Source organism: Ranitomeya variabilis, chromosome 5, assembly GCF_051348905.1.
Source record: "Ranitomeya variabilis isolate aRanVar5 chromosome 5, aRanVar5.hap1, whole genome shotgun sequence".
NCBI classification, from domain to species: domain Eukaryota; kingdom Metazoa; phylum Chordata; class Amphibia; order Anura; family Dendrobatidae; genus Ranitomeya; species Ranitomeya variabilis.
Window position 1 is genome coordinate 497,340,924 of NC_135236.1, and position 19,605 is coordinate 497,360,528.

Genomic DNA, 19,605 nt, shown 5'->3' on the forward strand with positions numbered 1-19,605 from the left:
GATACACAACTGGTTTTGCCCACCTGGCTGGATGCACATGTTATCCAGTATACTAAGGGATGGCACTAATGTTGTGGCTAGGAGAGCTCCCACTGTTGGTAATTTAATTTCTCCAGGCTTTTTTGTATCTAAACTCGCGTCCAAAACTTGGCTGGAGTGCAAGGGGTTCTATAAGTGCAGTACTACCGCTTGCAGTACCTGCGCATCCAGCCAGGTGGGCAAAACATTCACAAACTCGGACAACTCTAAAAGTTATTATATAAAAGAGTTTATTAATTGTCACTCTAAAAATGTGGTGTATAAAATTAATTGTTTGGATTGCAGCCTTTCATACATTGGTTGCACCACAAGAAAGTTGAAAACTAGAGTATCTGAACATTTAAGAGGCATTGGTAATTTTAACATCGGGAATAAGAATATCTCTATGGTTGCTAAACATTTTGTTACCTGTCACAGAGGGAAAACTTCATCAATGTCTATTCAGGATATTGAACAGGTTAACTGTTCAAATCGTGGGGGAGATATAAAGAGACGCCTCCTAACGAGAGAGGCGTTTTGGATTTATAATTTGCAAACTAGACCGCCTTTTGGTCTTAATAAAAAACGAAAAACGAAATTATGTATCATTACTGTTAAATGTTTTAATTGTGTATTGTTCATATGTTTGTTTTATTTTGTAAGTAATTAAGTACTTTTTATGGTGCTGTGAACTTTCAGGACCTTTGAAGAAATCATGTGATTAGTGATGTTGCTAGCTATGATAGGTCAATGAACGCTATAAATAATCCGTCAGTGCCGATAGTAGTAAGCCATGATTAAGTCCTCTTTAGATCGAAACGCGTTGCTTTAAGCTGTCATCCTACCTGTTCACATTCATTGTACACAAGGATTCTTCTTTCCATTTTTAAATTTTATATAGATCAATAAAGACTTTTCGAATTTTAAGGAGCTGGAGCATTCAAAAGTTTTTCTTCTCATCTTCTGTTGCTTCACGTCTGGGTCAGGACAAAGTTTCCGTGCTCCTGTGGTCTGTCGGTGAGCTGGCTAGGGCTCTTGTAGCCTGATTTTTTTTCTTCTATATTATTCATACACTGCAGCTACCTGGTATGAACTATGCCTAGACATGTCCTAAATTGAGAAGTCAGCTAAGAGACATTGTGCTACACATGACTGACAATTTTCTGGATCTACTATGGGGTAATTGCAATGGTAACTGGAGGGTAAATAGAGCCTAGAGCGGCATCTTTGGGGAAAAGGGGTGATAGTTCAAAACGGGGCAAATTTAAAAATTGTTTATATTGGCACAAATTAATAAATATATTATTATAGACCACATTGTGATTTTAGGACTATCCCTTTAACATTAATACATGACACTCACATATACTTGTTACTGTAGTTAGTATAGCTTTGCTGATTTACTGAATTTTGTAGATGACATGTGTTTCATCAAAAATATCATAATAGAACATTATACCTTAGGCAAACAGATTAACCATTAATAGAACTTTACGATTAAATTATACTATAACCTATATATATCTTATCAGTCAACCACAAGTCTTTTTCCAAAGTCCTCAGTACAATAATTTGTCAATGATTTTATGCAAGAGTCGTGTTTCAAATAATTAGATTAATTATGGTTGTGTTTAGTAGTGTAAATGCTATATTATCAGGCTGATTTAGTACAAAATAAAAAGTAATACTTAGATGGATGAGCATTATATTTTAAAAACTGCTGTTTTAAAATGAAACCTTTAATTCATTTCCCTGCTTCATACACAATGAGCAGCATTAAAATAAGACAGACACCCAGCTTTCAGGAAAATTATGTCTTATCCTGAAACACTGACATTTCGGAGAAAAAAAACAAACGTATTTTTCGGACTATTAGACGCATCGGGCTATAAGACGCACCCAGGTTTTAGAGGTGGAAAATAGGGAAAAATATATTTGAAGCAAAAAATGCGGTAATATATTTAATAACATAAATAACATGAGTCTATAGAAAGGTTGCCGTGCTGAAAGGCACTTACAGATCGATGAGTAATCCTGTGCAGGGAATGTCCACTTGCGTAGCGGTTTTGTCCTCACTGTCCTCGAAACGCGTCGGGATTGGCCCCTACACACGTCCGTCTTACACGGACAGGTGACGTCACCAACCAACCACGCCCCCCGCTCACCTCGCCACGCTGACAGCGGCGCCATCGGCCGAGGCTACAGCTGGGTCACGGCGACAGGCTTCCACGGGGGATTGCTACTTTTGGGAGGACGCTCCCATCGCCAAGCACTACTGGACAGTGGGGACAAAACCGCTACGCAAGTGGACATTCCCTGCACAGGATTACACATTGCTCTGTAAGTGCCTTTCAGCGCGGCAACCTTTCTATAGACTCTGATTATTTTTCGGCAGTTACACACCATACTGGCTGGTTTTGCCTGCTGCTGTTCCGTCAGGCACACGTGTTTAGCGCCATTGTTATCTATAGATATTCTATTAACATAAATAACATACTATCATATGTGGTGTTACTATATATAATAGTATGATATTATGTTGGGAGCTACGGGTAGAAGATGGTGCTGCGGGACCAGTGTGGTGTCTGTAAAATACTATGTGAAGATGCTGGAGGGTGATTATAAGAATGGGGGCACAGGGCTTATATTTAAAGCACCACTCCAGCACTGAAAAATAGCACTGGTGTGCTGCTTTAAAATCCCATGGGAGAACTAGAACTCCCAGCATGACCTGCAGATCCTATGGCATGCTGGTAGTTATAGTTCACCACAGAAGTGGCAGAGTGCTTTTTTATGTGCTGTAATTCCTAACCATTTAATTCATTCTTTCTTGTACAGGCTGTGCTCAGTGCAGGTCCTGCAGCCAGCCATGGCCGCACAGTGCTCTCCCTCTTATGACCTCACCACAGATCATGTAAGACGAAGCTGCTCTGTTTGTAGTGAGGTGTCTGCAGGACCTGTGATGACATCATGAAGAGGCAGGGCTTTGTGCAGTCATAAGATACTCCAGCCCGCCCTCTTCATGACCTCAGCACAGGTCCTCCACAGAGCATTCAGCATCACATCAGTGCTGTCAGGTTTGCGGTATCCCTCCCTCCTCTGGCACCCTGCTCCTGCCCCCTCCTCCACCAGACACAGATCTCCCCAGCCACTGCAGGAATCCGGCGCTGGGGAAACCATGTGTGTCCGCTATTTAAGTGAAGGAATATTCATTTGCTGCTCCCCACTCACTGCTTGGCAATGACAGGTGGGCGGGGAAGCGGCTAAAGAATATTCACTTCACTTTAAGTATGGGGAGCACCTGATTTCCCCAGCACCAGATTCCTCCAGTGGTGATATTTTCCTGCCTCCTGCGATCCCACTCCGCCGCTGCCCTCTCCCCAGATGCTACATTCTGACCATAAGATGCACCCACACTTTCCTCCCAAATTTGGAGGAAAAAAAGTGCGTCTTATTGTCTGAAAAATACGGTAGTTTAAAGGGAATATGTCAGTTTGAACAACCAATCTAAGCTATCAGTATGGGTGTGTATGTCATAGAAAGTTGAATAAAATGATACCTTGATATCTGCGATACAATGTCTTATTTCCAGTAAATTCATATTATTCTTAATATATTAATGAGCTGTTAAGATCTATGGGCCAGACACTGATCTCCCTGAAAATCTGCTTCCAGAGCTTATTTTAAATGGAGTTACCAGTGTAAGACATATAGATCAGGAGAGCGGACTATCAGTCATTACCTGTCTCACTCTGGTATTGCCCACTTTAATTTAAAATAAGCTCAGGAGGCAGATTCTCAGGGAGGTCTGTGCCGGTCTATAGATCTTGTTTATTTACATTTAAAAAAAAATGAGAATTTCTCTGGAATAAGGATTGCAGATTTCAAGGTGTCATATATACATTCTGTATGACCCACATGTCCATATAGATGGCTTAGGATGGTTGATCCTACTGACAGATCACCTTTAAAATTTGGGCAAGGCAAGGGAAAAAATGTTTACTTATCAATCGAGCCTTTTCCTGTTTGTCTCCACTTGGTAAACAGGTTCATAAAGTCATAGTAGGAAGGGTGAAGGTGGACTCCTCTCTATGTGTTCCGCTCTTATTCCAAGCTTTATTTTTCTCTGACATTTCAGAGCTTTCTATTCTTGGGGAGCCCGTATGTATTTCACATTGGCTGATGTTTGAGTTTTTCGTGAAACGATTGGCAAGTTTCCTTTAACCCCTTCCCAATGTCTGTCATACATGTACGTCAGAGTGGGAAACAAGCACATGGGGTGTGCTCACAGGCTGAGCCCACCCCATACACAGCAGATAATGGCTGCGACAAACAGCCTGGATTATCCTCTAATAGCCTTGGGTCAAATAGAGCTCCACCTGCAACTGTGATAAATTCCGCTATTAAACTTTGAAAATGGCATTAACAGTGCACCAGCATGGAAATACATCCTTCTATGCTCCCATTGGCTGATGCTGATTTGTTGTTATGACATTTGGGGGTGTCACGATATGGTATGAAATATCATAAGTTAGTTTTCTTGCTAGCATGCGGGGGCTAAAACCCCCCCTCTCTCTGGTTCTCTTTCCTTCCCTGTGTTTCTATCTGTCTGTGTAGAAGAGCTTGCCTTGTGGGGGAGTTTTATTGACGAAAGGTATTTACGACTAGCATAGCTGCAAGAGAAATTTGTGTTAGCAGGAACTGTTAGAGAAACTTCTAGAACGCCTGGAAGGTCTTTGTTCTGTTTTTGGAAGATATTATGCAAACCGTTTAAGTTACGAACACCAAAATATATCGTCATAATCACACTCGGAGGATCTACGCATCACTCTAATCACAGGCTTGTAGCTCCATCTGGTACAGAGGTAGGGATTTCTCTGTCAGTGTGCGTGACAAATAGGACATATTTGATCTCATCGGAATGCCCACGATACTATGAGATGAACGATGGGTATGGTGCGATTATTTTATGTTCTGTAGCGAAGTTACGGGCATCAGATATATTTAATGCCCAGTTAGTGAAACCGAAGAGGTAGGAGGAGTTGGAAAACCAGGCCCTTTCTGTGAGGTCACAGACTGTAGGTTTTAAGTGCTGGCAGGCATCCAAGAGAGCAGAGTTGTGAGTTTTTACCTGAAGCGACCAGACTGAGAGTGCAAATGCACTGGGATAGATGGAAAGCTCTCCTAGCCTGCAATGCAATGATCTGAGAATATGTGAGTGTTACCTTTTCTTCCTTTAATCCTTTTATTTTCATAATTACCTTGTACATATTTGCAATTGTCTCATTTGTAACATCTCTGTAAAATATTTTATAAACACTGCCTAAAAAATCATTTATGGGGTATAATATTTAATACTAGTTCGTTCTTCCTGCCCTAAACCGTACCCTGTCTCTGAAGGGAATTACGCTACTGTTTTGGGGTTAGCTCCAGACCCGTTCAATTGGAGCTGGTGGCAGCGACCGTGTGCAGGCTTTTGGGGGGTCACTGTAGCGACTGCGGCTTGATAATTATTGTTCCTGCCTGAGTGGGAGTAGTTATCGCGTCGCTGCAGTGCACCCAATAGCCAGTACATAGCAGGCAGCGTTTCTGGCGACTAATCACCCTAGGTGCAGTACCTAATCTGACCTGACAGAAAGGGGGGCGCCAGAGAGCTGCAAGGTTTAAGTGGAACTGTAAGCGGGATACACAAATCCCTGCAGTTCATGGTATACTGAAGAGCAGTGGGATACCTAAAATAAGCCCCTGCTGGAAACAAGAGGTCAATAGCCTCGTGTGTGTTTTTTTTTTCATCACATTGTGGCAGTGGAGGGATAACTAAGATAAGCCCCCTGCACATGTGATAGCCGTCTGCTGGTCTAAAGTCACCCCAATCCGTGACATATTGTGGGCAGCGGCTAAGGGATCTTGACAATTGGTGACAGTCACGGTGTGAATCGTGACATATTGGTGGCAAGGCGGTGGGATATTAGAGCATTAGTGATTTGGTTTGAGCAATCATTCCTTTCACTAAAAACTTGCAGAAAGTTCTTGCGAGAACTCTGCGCAAATAAGTTTGGAGAACGAACTCAGTGTTTATTAGTTGTGAGACAATTGTGTACTGGTAATTATCCCCTCCCTTTTTCTTCGTTTTTCTATCCTATCTTTTATTTGGCAACCATGGTTGGGCTGGGAGAAGCCTTTTATGAACAGCAGACCAGAGACACCCTTGTTGCCTTATGCAAGTCACAGCACATTGACTATGCAAGCAAAAACAAAAGTGAACTGGTCGCAGCCCTGATGCAATGGGAAGCCGCTCTAGACCACTCACAGGGCCCAGAAGCCGCAGATGCCAGCACCCGCGAACATGGTGCTGCAGCAGAGGTCCAACCACTGAATGCTGGCCCTGTTAGCAATCCGGGCGAATTGGACCCCCACTTGCAGGCGGCCTTGAAAGAATTCCCCACTGACGACCATGAGGGACGTCGGCAGCTGATTCAGCAATACCGGCAGGAGGCTGAGGCCCGAGCTGAGCGAGAGGCCCAGCGAGAGGCAGAGAGAGCCGAGCGAGAGGCCCAGCGAGCCGAGCGAGAGGCCCAAGCGCAGCGGGAGTACCAGCTGCAGATGGCCCGACTGCAAATGCAGGGGTCGTCCCAGTCCAGTCGTGAGCCCAGCAGCGCTCAGACACCAAAGCCCCGGCCCGACCACTTTCCTGTTATGGAAAAGGATGGGGACTTGGACACTTTTCTGCGGGCCTTTGAGAAGGCCTGCAGACAGTACCAGCTGCCTACACAAGAATGGGCACGGTACCTGACACCAGGGCTGAGAGGAAAAGCTCTGGAGGCGTTTGCTGTCCTCCCTCAAGAACAAGATGGTGACTATGAGGCCATCAAGCAGGCTCTCATAGCTAAGTACCAGCTTACACCCGAGGTGTACCGTAAAAAGTTTCGGACCCTCCTACGTGGCCCACACGACAGTTACAGTGATGTGGTGCATAGACTGGGGACCCACTTTGACCAGTGGACCCAAGGACTGTCAGTGACCACCTTTACACAGCTGCGAGACCTGATGATCAAGGACCAGTTCTTCCGTCTTTGCCCAACTGAAGTGCGACAGTTCGTGATGGACAGAGAACCCAACGATGTGACGAAAGCAGCGCAGATTGCCGATGCCTATGAGGCCAACCGTAGATCGGAAGTGCGGAAGCCAGTCACCACCAGCTGGAGAGGGGGTAAGCCTGCAGCCAACGCCAGTACCCCTGCCAGCCAACACACCAGAGGTCCTGTCCCCGTGGCCAACAGCACCAGACCTACCACCGAACTTCGCCAGTGTTACCACTGCAGGCAGACTGGACACCTCAGTCACCAATGTCCAGCCAAGCAGAAGAACCCCTCATCCCAGGCCCCAGGGCCTAATGCAGCTGTTCTTTTGGTGGGTGGTGTGGTTGGGAGGGTGTGTGACAACGTACAGCCCGTCACTGTGGGAGGTCGTGTTGCTACAGGCCTCAAGGACACCGGGGCTGAACGAACCCTCATCCGACCCGAACTGGCGGCCCCTGAAGAAATCATTCCGGGGAAAACCCTAACTGTCACTGGGATTGGGGGCATCAGCTGTCCCTTACCGATGGCCCGGGTTTTTATTGATTGGGGTGCCGGGAGCGGGGTGAAGGAAGTGGGGCTGTCTGATAATTTGCCCACTGATGTTTTGTTGGGGACTGATTTGGGGAGGTTGGTTGCATACTTCGTGGATGACCCTCCTCTCCAATCTACTAATGAGGGTAAAGTTAACCCTGGGGATGATGATGATGATGATGATGATGATGGGAAATCGCATGTGTTACCTGACCATGCTTTATCTTGTAGTGATGCATCTGCTAACCATTTTTTCCCTAGGATTGATGGTGAAAATGTTGTACCTGTGCCAACTGTATCTGATAATGATGTTTCTGTAAAAGTTGATGTGTCCTTAGGTACAGGAGTGCTCAGCCACGTTGCTCTGCGGAGTGAGACGGCTGAGGAACCCCTAGCAGGGGCAAGTGTCGGTGCTACAAGAAATGGGGAGATACATGGGAACCGTGAGACAGGTGACGCCATGAAATTGACCAGTGCCACCGAGGAAGGTAACTGGCCCCTAAGTAGCAATGCTCCTGAGGTAATGGGGGAGGATGGGGAGGTAGAGCCCATAGCAGCGTCAGCTGATGGGTCTGTAGAAACCCCCGGGGAGACAGCCTACGTAGCTGCTGTCACCCGCAGTCAGAGTGCCCGGAACGCAGATACCTGTCTGCCTTCCGGACCCTCCTCAGTCATCAGTGTGACTGAACCAGAGGTGGACCCAGTGCAGGTCCCAGAGGGCTCCCGTGGGCAAGGGACCCTGACGTCGCTTCTGGCTTCCCCTAGCCAGGAGTTTCAGGCCGCTCTGCACACAGATGCGAGCCTAGAGAGTTTGAGACAACTCGCCGGGACGTCATTCTCCGAGACTGATAAGGAGAAGGTGTTCTGGGAAGGAGGAAGGTTGTACCGGGAGACAGTACCCGGAGAATCCCAAAAGGAGTGGTTGAGGGAAAGACAGCTGGTCGTCCCGCAGCAATTCCGGGGTGAGTTGTTGCGGATTGCCCATGAGATCCCACTAGCTGGACACTTGGGGATCAGCAAAACTAAGGCCCGGCTGTCTCAACACTTCTATTGGCCTAAGATGGGGACAGATGTGTCAAACTACTGCCGCTCCTGTGTCACCTGTCAAAGAGTGGGGAAGGCGGGGCCTGCTCTTAAGGCTCCCCTGATCCCTTTGCCAGTGATAGAGGAGCCTTTCCAGAGGATTGCGGTGGACATTGTGGGCCCGCTGGCCGTCACCAGCAGCTCTGGAAAGCAATATATTCTTACTGTGGTAGACTACGCTACCCGGTACCCAGAGGCAGTAGCTCTGTCGTCAATTAGGGCAGATAAGGTGGCGGATGCCCTGTTGGCCATCTTTTCACGTGTAGGATTTCCCAGGGAAATGCTTACTGATCGAGGGACCCAATTTATGTCTCACCTAATGGAGGCTCTCTGTAAGAAAATGCAGGTGAAGCACCTGGTATCGAGTGCATATCACCCACAGACCAATGGCTTGTGTGAACGCTTCAATGGTACCCTCAAACAGATGCTACGCATGCTGGTTGAGACACAAGGGCGCGACTGGGAGCGGTACCTCCCACACCTGCTATTCGCTTACCGAGAGGTTCCGCAGGCCTCGACGGGGTTCTCCCCCTTCGAGCTCCTGTACGGCAGGCGAGTCCGGGGACCCCTTGGGTTGATAAGAGAATCCTGGGAAGAGGAGCCGAACCCTTCTGAAGTGTCCATAGTGGAGTATGTCATGCGCTTCCGTGACAAGATGCAGACCTTGACGCAGTTGGTGCATGACAACATGACGCAGGCTCAGGCTGAACAGAAGCACTGGTATGACCAGAACGCCCGGGAGCGGACCTACCACGTGGGTCAAAAGGTGTGGGTGCTGGTTCCTGTACCAACGGATAAGCTTCAGGCAGCCTGGGAGGGCCCGTACGTCGTCCACCAACAGCTCAACCCGGTCACCTATGTGGTCACGCTTGACCACACTCGGGGTAGGCGAAAGGCCTTTCACGTCAACATGATGAAGGCTCATCACGAACGTGAACCTTTCGTCCTACCGGTCTGCAGCTTACCCGAAGACGGGGAGGAAGACACCCTCCTGGACATGCTGGCCCAAGCCAAGGCCCGTGGGTCCATTGAGGACGTGGAGGTAAGCGCCTCGCTAGATGAACCACAGCGGTTGCAGTTGCAAACCATGCTGGAACCCTTCCGGGTCGTGTTCTCCAACCGGCCTGGACGGACTGAGTTAGCCGTCCACGAGGTGGACACCGGGAATCACGCCCCACTACGGCGAACACCCTATCGAATCTCTGACCAGGTGCAGCAGATTATGCGCCAGGAGATCGATGAGATGTTACAGCTGGGGGTGATTCGACGGTCAAAGAGCGCGTGGGCCTCACCTGTAGTTCTCGTGCCAAAGAAGGACCGGACCACCCGGTTCTGCGTGGACTACAGGGGGCTCAACGCCATTACAGCCTCTGACGCGCACCCAATGCCGCGCATCGAGGAACTGCTTGAGAAGTTAGCTGGCGCAGAATACCTGACAATAATGGATCTGAGTCGCGGATACTGGCAGATTCCCCTGAGCCCCGAGGCGCAGGAGAAGTCCGCCTTTATCACACCCTTTGGACTGTACGAGTCCACGGTCATGCCCTTCGGCATGAAGAATGCCCCTGCCACTTTCCAGCGGATGGTCAATCTCCTGCTTCAGGGACTGGAGAAGTACGCTGTGGCGTACTTAGATGACATTGCCATCTTCAGTCCCTCCTGGGATGAACACCTGCAGCATCTCGAAGAGGTGCTCGGGCGAATTCACCGAGCAGGACTGACTATCAAGCCGGGAAAGTGCCAGATGGGCATGAGGGAGGTTCACTACCTGGGGCACCGGGTAGGTGGAAACACCCTAAAGCCAGAGCCTGACAAAGTGGGCGTGATCGTGAACTGGCCCACTCCCAGGAACAAGAAACAGGTGATGTCCTTCCTGGGCACTGCAGGGTACTATAGGCGCTTCGTGCAGCACTATAGTAGCCTGGCAAAACCTTTGACGGACCTCACCAGGAAGAAGCTACCCCACATCGTCAACTGGACAGATGGCTGTGAGGGGGCCTTCCAGGCGTTGAAAACAGCACTGTGCAACGCCCCTGTGTTGAAAGCCGTCGACAGCAGTCGACCGTTCTTGGTACAGACTGACGCCAGTGAGTTTGGCCTTGGTGCTGTGCTCAGCCAGGTTGACTCGGAGGACCAAGAGCACCCCGTGTTGTACCTGAGCCGGAAACTTTTGCCGAGGGAAGTGGCCTACTCCACCATTGAGAAGGAGTGCCTGGCCATAGTCTGGGCCCTGCAGCGCTTGCAGCCCTACTTGTACGGTCGCACCTTCACCGTGGTGACCGACCACAACCCTCTGCGCTGGCTAAGCACCATGTGTGGAACCAATGGCAGGTTGCTACGCTGGAGCCTTGCCCTTCAGCAATTTGACTTCACCGTTAAACACAAAGCGGGCAAAGAGCATGGTAATGCAGATGGACTCTCCCGCCAGGGTGAACCCACGGAGGTGCGCATGGAGGCATACCGAGAGGTGCTGCCGCCGTAGCGCACGCCAAAAGGGGGAGGTGTCACGATATGGTATGAAATATCATAAGTTAGTTTTCTTGCTAGCATGCGGGGGCTAAAACCCCCCCTCTCTCTGGTTCTCTTTCCTTCCCTGTGTTTCTATCTGTCTGTGTAGAAGAGCTTGCCTTGTGGGGGAGTTTTATTGACGAAAGGTATTTACGACTAGCATAGCTGCAAGAGAAATTTGTGTTAGCAGGAACTGTTAGAGAAACTTCTAGAACGCATGGAAGGTCTTTGTTCTGTTTTTGGAAGATATTATGCAAACCGTTTAAGTTACGAACACCAAAATATATCGTCATAATCACACTCGGAGGATCTACGCATCACTCTAATCACAGGCTTGTAGCTCCATCTGGTACAGAGGTAGGGATTTCTCTGTCAGTGTGCGTGACAAATAGGACATATTTGATCTCATCGGAATGCCCACGATACTATGAGATGAACGATGGGTATGGTGCGATTATTTTATGTTCTGTAGCGAAGTTACGGGCATCAGATATATTTAATGCCCAGTTAGTGAAACCGAAGAGGTAGGAGGAGTTGGAAAACCAGGCCCTTTCTGTGAGGTCACAGACTGTAGGTTTTAAGTGCTGGCAGGCATCCAAGAGAGCAGAGTTGTGAGTTTTTACCTGAAGCGACCAGACTGAGAGTGCAAATGCACTGGGATAGATGGAAAGCTCTCCTAGCCTGCAATGCAATGATCTGAGAATATGTGAGTGTTACCTTTTTTTCCTTTAATCCTTTTATTTTCATAATTACCTTGTACATATTTGCAATTGTCTCATTTGTAACATCTCTGTAAAATATTTTATAAACACTGCCTAAAAAATCATTTATGGGGTATAATATTTAATACTAGTTCGTTCTTCCTGCCCTAAACCGTACCCTGTCTCTGAAGGGAATTACGCTACTGTTTTGGGGTTAGCTCCAGACCCGTTCAATTGGAGCTGGTGGCAGCGACCGTGTGCAGGCTTTTGGGGGGTCACTGTAGCGACTGCGGCTTGATAATTATTGTTCCTGCCTGAGTGGGAGTAGTTATCGCGTCGCTGCAGTGCACCCAATAGCCAGTACATAGCAGGCAGCGTTTCTGGCGACTAATCACCCTAGGTGCAGTACCTAATCTGACCTGACAGAAAGGGGGGCGCCAGAGAGCTGCAAGGTTTAAGTGGAACTGTAAGCGGGATACACAAATCCCTGCAGTTCATGGTATACTGAAGAGCAGTGGGATACCTAAAATAAGCCCCTGCTGGAAACAAGAGGTCAATAGCCTCGTGTGTGTTTTTTTTTTCATCACATTGTGGCAGTGGAGGGATAACTAAGATAAGCCCCCTGCACATGTGATAGCCGTCTGCTGGTCTAAAGTCACCCCAATCCGTGACATATTGTGGGCAGCGGCTAAGGGATCTTGACAATTGGTGACAGTCACGGTGTGAATCGTGACAGGGGGTCTGTTGAAGCGCTCAATGGCTGTCATCACAAAGCTTTTCTGAATTCCAGCCTGTGGCTGGTTTACAAAGGAGACCATTATTTTTGCAATATACAGCAATACTTCAGTATTACTGTACACAGCATAAGCAATCGCATGATCACAGGTTTAAGTCCCCTAAGGGTACTGACAAATGCAGTGAAAGATAAAAAAGTATAAAAATATATGAAAAAACAAACGTTTGCATCACCTCCCTCTTCTCATATTTAAAATAAACATTTTAACACAATTTAAAAAAATACACGTATGTGTTATCACTGTGTCCATAAAAGTCTGAATTATTGAATTATCAAATTATAAAATTAATCAACCTGATCCTTAAACACCGTAGACAAACATTAACCTCTTCATGACCTTTTGATGTATTTTTAAGTCAAAGGTCGTGTCCCTGCCTTTGATGTGGCCTCATACACCTATATCTTTCCCCACACTTGATGGCTGACGCGTTTACATTACATTATTGATTTTTCACAGTGAATGGCATAGAAAGTAAACAAAAATGCCAGAAAAATAGAGCAAAAAGCTGTCAAAAAGTCCTATGCATCCCAAAACTGAACAAGTAAAAACTGCAGCAAAAAAGACCTAGTCATTACACAGCTCAGTCTGTGGTATTACAATAATCATGTTCACCCACAGAATAAAGTTAACATGTGGTTTTACTGCACAGTGACTATAGTAGTAGTAGTAACAAATCCTGTACAACAATAGTGGAATTGCAACTGTTTCTCATTTAAACTTCAAAGACATTTTTTCCCGTTTTCCAGTACAATATATCGTTAATGAAATTATGACATTAAAAACTAGAACTCGTTTCACAAAAAAGGTCTTATGTCCATGGTAAAATGATGGCTGTTAGAAGTTGGGGATAATAAACTAAAGTTGAAAAACACAATATTATCTGTAAATCTATATACTGATTAAATACATTGTTTTATATTATTTTAAGAATTTCCTATTGTATGTTGATTACATAATGCTTTTCTCTTCTATTTTGTTTTCAGAACTTGCTTAATGAGGTTTGTCTGTTCTTAAGAGTACGGTGGTTAGGTCAATTTAAGGGTTATGGACACTTTATAGATGGAAAAAAATATTTTAATACCCTTACTTAATCAAATCACATTAAAGAAGTTGTTCATTGCTAGGACTAAGACTTTAATCTTATAGAGAAAAAAGGGGTGAAAACACGCATGCATAAGTTTATGAAGAAAGGTATAGATAAGAAGGGAGTTCTGCAGTTGCTCACCAGAAAAGGTTGTAATAAATATTACAACTGCTGCAGTCCTGTCAGCAAATGAAGGTGAACCTTCTTTGGTATATCGATTAGTAGGAAAAGGAGAGTGATGTTTAAAAGTAGTCCGCCTTGCTGTATGAAGGAAGCAGTTCCAGAGTGGAATAGTTATTTCGTAGTTTTTATTTTTACGTGTTTCGTGCTCGCAGAAGCACTGTTTAAAAAACAAACTACATAGCACAATCCGTGTGTCTCCTTACAACTGAGTTGCAGGAAATCAACCCTAAATATAATATTTTGATGAAAAGACCACCTTAATAAATACCTATATCTATACCATTACAGAAACAAATTGCCACAAATTACCCCAATTTAGTCACTAGGTGAAGCCACCGGTGTTAACTGTATAACAAGTCAATAACCTATTTACAGGATACTGCACATATTTTACAGATTTTACAAACCATTGCGTGGCAGGATCATTACATTGTACTCTTGATGTTATACAACTCTACAGGGTGGGCCATTTATGTGGATACACCTAAATAAAATGGGAATGGTTGGTGATATCAACTTCCTGTTTGTGGCACAGGGGAGAAACTTTTCAAGGTGGGTGGACTTGGGTATTCTGGTTACAAGTAAGCTGAGCAGCAGTACTCAATGTCATGCAGCAGCCGGAAAAGAAAACAAGATTTTAGGGTGTATAAAGAGAGAGATAAAATCCTGTGATTCCAACTTATTGTTACCCCTTTATAAACCACTTGTGAGGCCACATCTAGAATATAGGATCCGTTTTTGGGCTTCACATTTTAAAAAGGATATTCAGAAGTTAGAGTCAGTTCAAAGGTGGGCAACTAGATTAGTACAACGGATGGAAGGCCTCTCATATGAGGAGAGGTTGGAAAAGTTGGGCTTGTTTAGCTTAGAAAAAAATGTCTCAGACATTTGCAAAAAAGGCAAATGCAATTCTGGGATGTATTAACAGAAGCATACAGTTTAGATCACGTGAAGTCATTATTGCCCTCTACTCCTCTTTGGTCAGACCTCATCTGGAATACTGTGTCCAGTTTTGGGCACCACAATTTAAAAAAGACATAAAAAAACTCGAGCAAGTTCAGAGAATAGTGTCTAGAATGGTGATCGGTCTGCAAACCATGTCCTATGAGGAACGGTTACAGGATTTGGGAATGTTTAGCTTGCAAAAAAGAAGACTCAGAGGAGACTTAATAGCTGTCTACAAATATCTCAAGGGCTGTCACATTGTAGAAGGATCATCTTTATTCTCATTTGCACAAGGAAAGACTAGAAGCAATGGGATGAAACTGAATAGGAGGAAAACTTTTTGACAGTTAGGGTGATCAATGAGTGGAACAGGCTGCTATGAGAGTTCTCCTTCCATGGAAGTCTTCAAACAGAGGCTGGACAGACATCTGTCTGGGATGATTTAGTGAATCCTGCTTTGAGCAGGGGCTTGGACCAGATGACCCAGGAGGTCCCTTCCAACTCTACCATTCTATGATTCTATGATTCTCTGAGGAGATCTCATCTACAGGGTGGGCTATTTATATGGATACACCTAAATAAAATGGGAATGGTTGGTGATATCAACTTCCTGTTTGTGGCACATTAGTATATGGGAGGGGGAAAACTTTTCAAGATGGGTGGTGACCATGGCAGCCATTTTGAAGTCGGACATTTTGGATCCAACTTTATTTTTTCCAATGGGAAGAGGGTAATATGACACATCAAACTCATTGAGAATTTCACAAGAAAAACAGTGGTGTGCTTGGTTTTAACATAACTTTATTATTTCATGAGTTATTTACAAGTTTATGGCCACTTATAAAATGTGTTCAAAGTGCTAACCATTGTGTTGGATTGTCAATGCAACCCTCTTCTCCCACTCTTGACACATTGATAGCAACACCGCAGAAGAAATGCTCGGAACTGACACCCATAATGTGGGTGTTCTCAAGATACCCATACTATTAAGAGTTGTGTAGGATCACAAAGTTGCTGACTCCGTCACTTACCCCAGCAGACCATGGGCATCATTAGAAATATTGGTCTTGTAGTAAATCTTCCTTTCCTCCATCCAGGGTATTATTAGTAATATATCCTATCTGGTTCATGGGGACGAAGACAACATGGGCCTGTGTGATTTCAAATGCCAGGACTGAATTTCAGCCCCAGTCCGTACCTGAAGTGGAGGAAGTTAGGTTAAGGCAAGAGGCGAGGGGGGTGCTCACCTGAACAGGATGTGCATTCATAACCCCATTATACGCCCATAGAGTATACAGTCACTGCAGTCACTGGAGTCTCCAGTCATGTGCTGCAGTCACACCCGCAGATAGAAGAAAATCTTCATCTGCAAATATTTTGAGGAGTAAAAGGAGATGATGGATTTTTCTGGTTGACCACACTGCGGGAAAAAATGTTGTTTCATGTGTGGTAGTTCCATGTTGTGGTAGACAGTTCAGTGAAAATTTGAAACCAGTAATAAAGCTACTATTGAATACTGCTACAGCGTGGAATGACTACGTTTCTAGAAGCAGTGTGGTCACCCAGAAACGTCCATCTCCTTTTACTCCTTAATATATTGCTGGAGTAAATGGCCCCCACAGATATTAACAAAAAACGATGCTGCCCACACCTATCTGCTGCTTCAGAGGGGTGGTTCACCCCGGACCTCTGAGAATCACATCAGACCATCACCTGAGGCGAGATGCTTATCTTACTAATGAACAAAGAAAAAGCTGCACTCACCATAAGTATCTTGTATCTTTATTTTGCACAAGAGATGTAACAGGTAGGATACAGCGGGAGGAAGCTCATGCATGTAGGTGATGGCTGTTTTGTGCTGCTCTGCCTTTTGTGTGGCCCATGGTACGTGACCTCATTAGTGCAATTATACTGTAGTATGACCCACATGGGCAGAACACTGCATAAACCAAATAGGTTGTTTTGCAAACCATACATTCTTGTGTTGTTCCTCCGATATTTATCAGATTTAACATTGCATTAAACTGATATGTTTACGGCTTCCACATTTAAAATGACCTTTTGAGAGATTGCTTCTTAACCACCAATTATTAGTTTTTTGGCTACTATTGAACCTGCTGTTTACTAATACGGTATGTCTTTCATGTTACGATTATGCGTTTATATGTAATGAATGGTTTCTTTTACCAACTGAATACAGATACATCTTTTATTTTATAATTAGCCATAGGAGATCAAGATATGAGGAAACCAGAAATCAGATCCTACAAAGTAGATGAGAAGGAAGAGCAAGAATTTGGAAAGAAAAAAGAAAAGTCGTTTATGGAGACTAAAATCCAGCAATACATCAGTAGTAGTGAAGTTGTAATCTTCAGCAAGACTACTTGTGAGAACTGCTCAAAAGTAATTATTTTCACTTTTCTTACTATGTATGATATGTAATATTTTACTTCATAAATATCCTGCAGAGACATGGATTGTAGGCTTTAGATATTGGTAAGTTTTTTTTGTATGTTCATGTGTGAATCCAGTATTTCTTTGTGTATTTGTACTAAGGCAGTGGCTTTCACGTTCGTGCAGTGACGAGGCAGTGTCCCAAGAAATGTCTTTATTTTCCAAATTACAAAATAAATCCAAGCTTTATCATCCAGTTTGCAGCGTGAGCGTCCGTATCAGTCAGTTGTCGGGGACAACTGCACCACCGTATAATGCGTGAGTGCAGAAATAACTTTGTTTTAGTCTCTGGCTCTGGTCTGTGTTCAGTCTCACACAGACAGGCATATACACAGCCTCCCGCTCTGATGCTTGCAAAACCAACACTGACCCACCCAACTCTTACTTGCAGGATTAAATGAGAATCATGGCCATGGGCCACTTGCAAGACCCAGAGTGGAGGGAGAAATCCATCCCACTACCTTCTGTCAGATCTTTCCAAAAATAAAATCCCATGTCTGGTTTTTCTAAATCTGACTTGGTCAAATAGCTTGACCAATTCCACACTCACTTTTATTTTGCATTGTAACAACAACTGTGTCTGTAATTACAATTCTTTCCAGCGTTTCCAGTATGTGTCTATATACATCCTAGGGGTAATGTAACAATCTTCGTATATGATTCCCCTTACTGCCTCACAATGTATAGTTGGGTATGTGTATATATTTGGATATTTGCATGTCTGTTTAATGTGAATACATGGAACAATATATTTCTATGGTATTTAAAAAAAAATATTTTTAACACTGAATCAACACTCACATGAGTACAAAATGACTAGCTCATTGCAAGTGACAGACACAAAATGCACCATCCTGATATTTTTAGCTCTTTTTATATTATTATTATTCATTTATATAGCACCATTTATTCCATGGAGCTGTACATGAGAAGGGGTTACATACAAATTACAGATATCATTTACAATAAGCAAACTAACAATTACAGACTGATACAGAGGGGTGAGGACCCTGCCCTTGCGGTCTTACATTCTACAGGATGGTGGGGATGGAGACAATAGGTTGAGGGTTGTAGGAGCTCCGGTGTTGGTGAGGCGGTAGCTTCAGTAGTGGTGAGGAGGCAGCGGGGTCAGTGCAGGCTGTAGGCTTTCCTGAAGAGGTGGGTTTTCAGGTTCTGTCTGAAGGATCTGAATGTGGTTGATAGTCGGATGTGTTGAGGCAAAGAATTCTAGAAGATGGGGGATATTCTGGAGAAGTCTTGGAGGCGTTGGGTGAGGAGCGGATAAGTGTGGAGGAGAGAAGGAGGTCTTGGGAGGACCGGCGATTACGTGAGGGAAGATATCGAGAGATTAGTTCAGAGATATATGGACGAGACAGGTTATGGATGGCTTTGTAGGTCAGTATTAGTAATTTGAACTGGATACGCTGAGGGAATGGGAGCCAGTGAAGAGATCTGTAGAGAGGGAAAGCGGAGGAGTAGCGATGACAGAGATGAATTAGTCGGGCAGCAGAGTTAAGGATGGACTGGAGAGGTGCAAGGGTGTTAGCAGGGAGGCCACACAGGAGGGTGTTGCAGTAATCAAGGCGGGAGATGATGAGGGCATGCACAAGCATTTTAGTAGATTGACAGTTGAGGAACAGACGGATTCTGGTGATATTTTTGAGCTGGAGGCGACAGGAGGTGGAGAGAGCTTGGATGTGCGGTTTGAAGGACAGGGCAGAGTCAATGGTTACTTCGAGGCAGCGGACTTCCTGTACGGGGGAAAGCGTGATGTCGTTAATTGTGATAGATAGGTCAGGTATGGAAGATCTATGAGTTGGAGGAAAGATGATGAGTTCAGATTTGTCCACATTGAGTTAGAGGAAGCGAGAGGAGAAGAAGGAGGATATGGCTGATAGACACTCCGGGATTCTGGACAGCAGAGAGGTGACGTCTGGGCCAGAAACGTAGATCTGAGTGTCATCAGCATAAAGGTGGTACTGGAATCCATGGGACTTTATGAGTTGTCCCAGGCCAAGTGTGTAGATTGAGAAGAGTAGGGGTCATAGAACAGAGCTTTGGGGGGCTCCAACAGAGAGAGGGTGGGATGAGGAGGTAGTGTGGGAGTGGGAGACGCTGAATGTGCAGTTGGAAAGGTATGAAGAGATCCAGGATAGGGCGAGGTCTTTGATGCCAAAGGAGGAGAGGATCTGTAGTAGGAGGCAGTGGTCAACTGTGTCAAA

At 45.2% G+C, this 19,605-nt stretch overlaps 1 protein-coding gene across 1 annotated transcript in view; it reads left to right on the forward strand.

Moving 5' to 3' along the window:
* Positions 1-19,605, forward strand: part of TXNRD1 (thioredoxin reductase 1) — a 124,064-nt gene that overhangs the window by 19,895 nt on the left and 84,564 nt on the right. Inside the window, exon 2 of the mRNA XM_077265660.1 lies at positions 17,154-17,332. Coding sequence (XP_077121775.1) covers positions 17,154-17,332 — 179 coding nt within the window. The remainder of the gene's footprint in view (positions 1-17,153; positions 17,333-19,605) is intronic.